Source organism: Ictidomys tridecemlineatus, chromosome 8 (genome assembly GCF_052094955.1).
Source record: "Ictidomys tridecemlineatus isolate mIctTri1 chromosome 8, mIctTri1.hap1, whole genome shotgun sequence".
NCBI lineage: Eukaryota > Metazoa > Chordata > Mammalia > Rodentia > Sciuridae > Ictidomys > Ictidomys tridecemlineatus.
In genome coordinates this window covers 31,160,369-31,162,916 of record NC_135484.1, presented here as the reverse complement: position 1 = coordinate 31,162,916, position 2,548 = coordinate 31,160,369, and the positions used below count along the sequence as shown (strand labels likewise).

The window sequence follows — 2,548 nt, the reverse complement described above, 5'->3', positions numbered from 1 at the left end:
ACTGAGTGTGTTGTCAGCCATTTATTTAGCAATATGCTTTGACTGTATCTTTAATGGTTTTCTGCAAAAAGTTCCTGCTCTGAATGCATTAAAACCTTAGCAATACTTTTCAGAAAGGCCAAGAGTTTATAGATAATGTGCAAAAAAAAAATATTGTTATAAAATTGTTCTCACTGTAACTAGAGATATTTTTCCCTCCCAGAAGCCCAGGAAATTGCCATCTCTTTCTTTTTTTAAGTTGAAAAAAATTGGGAATTTGGGAACTTGAAAATAATTCAAGCAAGAAGGCAATGGTGAACAATTTCTCCCAAGATGAAGCTGTGGAGCTCTGTTACGAGCATGCGAATGGATCCTACATTAAGACCCCTTATTCACCAGGCCCTCGAGTGATCCTGTATGCGGTCCTGGGTTTGGTGGCTGTACTGGCTGCGTTTGGAAACTTACTGGTCATTGTTGCCATCCTTCACTTCAAACAGCTGCATACACCCACCAACTTCCTGATCGCATCCTTGGCCTGTGCGGACGTCTTGGTGGGAGTGACGGTGATGCCCTTCAGCACTGTGAGGTCTGTGGAGAGCTGCTGGTACTCTGGGGAGAGCTATTGTAAGCTTCACACGTGTTTCGATGCATCTTTCTGTTTTGCCTCTTTATTTCACTTATGCTGTATCTCTATTGATAGATATATTGCTGTCACTGATCCTCTGACCTATCCAACCAAGTTCACGGTGTCGGTTTCAGCAATATGCATTGTTCTCTGTTGGTTCTTTTCAGTCATATATAGTTTTTCTATCTTCTATACTGGAGCCAATGAAGAAGGAATTGAGGAGTTAGTAGTTGCTCTCACCTGTGTAGGAGGCTGTGAGGCTCCATTGAATCAAAATTGGGTTCTGCTTTGTTTCCTCCTATTCTTTCTACCCACTGTTGCCATGGTGTTTATATATGGTAAGATATTTTTGGTGGCTAAGCATCAGGCTAGGAAGATAGAAAGTACAGGTAGCCAAGCTCAATCATCCTCAGAGAGTTACAAGGAGAGAGTAGCGAGAAGAGAAAGAAGGGCTGCTAAAACATTGGGGATCGCTGTGGCAGCCTTTCTTATCTCTTGGCTACCATACATTATTGATGCTGTGATTGATGCTTATATGAATTTCATAACTCCCCCCTATGTTTATGAGATACTAGTGTGGTGTGTTTATTATAATTCAGCTATGAATCCCTTGATATATGCTTTTTTTTTTACCCCTGGTTTAGGAAAGCGATAAAACTTATTGTAAGTGGCAGAGTCTTAAGGAGTGATTCATCAACAACTAACTTATTTTCTGGAGAAGCAGATATAGATTGAAAAGATCACCACAGGGATTTCGAAGATAACTAAGATCAAGTGCAAAAATAAATACTTGGATTTTGAGAGGCAAGTGTAATTATTGACCAAGTAGGAGGGTCTTACATTTGACAGTTGTTCTAAGATGTTTGTCGTCTTCAAGTAGAATTTAGTGACAGATGAATAAGATTGTAAGTTTCTTCTAATTTAGTATTTTTTATGGATTACTGATCTTCCACTTTCTTCTCTGAAATTCTTACATGTTTCTTCAAATAGTTTGAAACATTGTAATATTTCTTCTTTGCATGATCAGTGTTCAGTTTTCCAAAATACACAGAGGGGGGAAAAGCTCTTGCTTAACATGAAAGTTAGTTTTCTGGGAACAAAATTCTTCTTTAAAGCATATAGTGCACAGTAAGTAACAAGTTTATAAATTCTTGAAACATTTTTTATTCTAAAGAGACTTTGTAGTGCCCAGATAGCTCAGTTGATAGAGCATGAGACTCTTAAAAGGACTTCATGGAGACCTGGAATGTAGAAATTTCTAGTAACTGAAGGTCATCTGAAAAGCATTTGCACCCTTGTGTTTTCTGACTTTGGCAGCTCTTCCTCTCATTTTATAGGTACTGCATTCACAAAGAACATGTTTAGTGATTACTATGATTGAATATATTATTTTGGAGAACATGATTTATTATTGTAAAAGACACATATGAATAAAAAGATGATCTCGGTACTTCATTTTTAGTAATTAGAAGTAAAATCAGAACTGTATTAACAAGGACAATTTAAATTATGATATTTTCACCTGTGAGTTCTTACTTTGAACTAGACACTGTATTTGGCATTGGAAACATATAAAACCAAGTGATCCAAAAATAAAAATGGATTGTTTTGAGATAGCAAAAGCTCAAACTGGTATCATTCACTCTAGGAATAGTTTCAATTCTCTTACCAGATATATATCTCCCAATCAACAAGAATTTTAATTCATTTTGTTGAGAAACATATGTTTCATGTTTCAAGATGCAAATTTTTGAAAAAGAAAACTAATAATCCAATGATTTTCCTTCTCAAGTCTTTGAATCACTGGCTCAAATTTTATGTCTTTGCATCATTGCCTTAAATCTTTCTTTAATAGATGATTTTCACAGACCATTCTGTAACAAGCTTAATTTATGAAATGAGAAGAAAAAGTAACTAAGTAAATACTTCTACAAACATTTTATG

The 2,548-nt window shown here is 35.9% G+C and overlaps 1 protein-coding gene across 1 annotated transcript; it reads left to right on the top strand.

Annotated features, from left to right (window-relative positions):
• The first annotated feature begins 290 nt into the window (after positions 1 to 290).
• On the top strand, positions 291 to 1,259 carry LOC101974009 (trace amine-associated receptor 9). Its single transcript, XM_005343080.4, has one exon. The coding sequence runs from the start codon at positions 291 to 293 to the stop codon at positions 1,257 to 1,259; it is 969 nt and encodes a 322-aa protein (XP_005343137.3).
• The last annotated feature ends 1,289 nt before the right edge of the window (positions 1,260 to 2,548 follow it).

Excerpts from the sequence above, each read along its gene's own strand:
- LOC101974009 (XM_005343080.4), top strand. The coding sequence starts at position 291 with ATGGTGAACAATTTCTCCCAAGATGAAGCTGTGGAGCTCTGTTACGAG.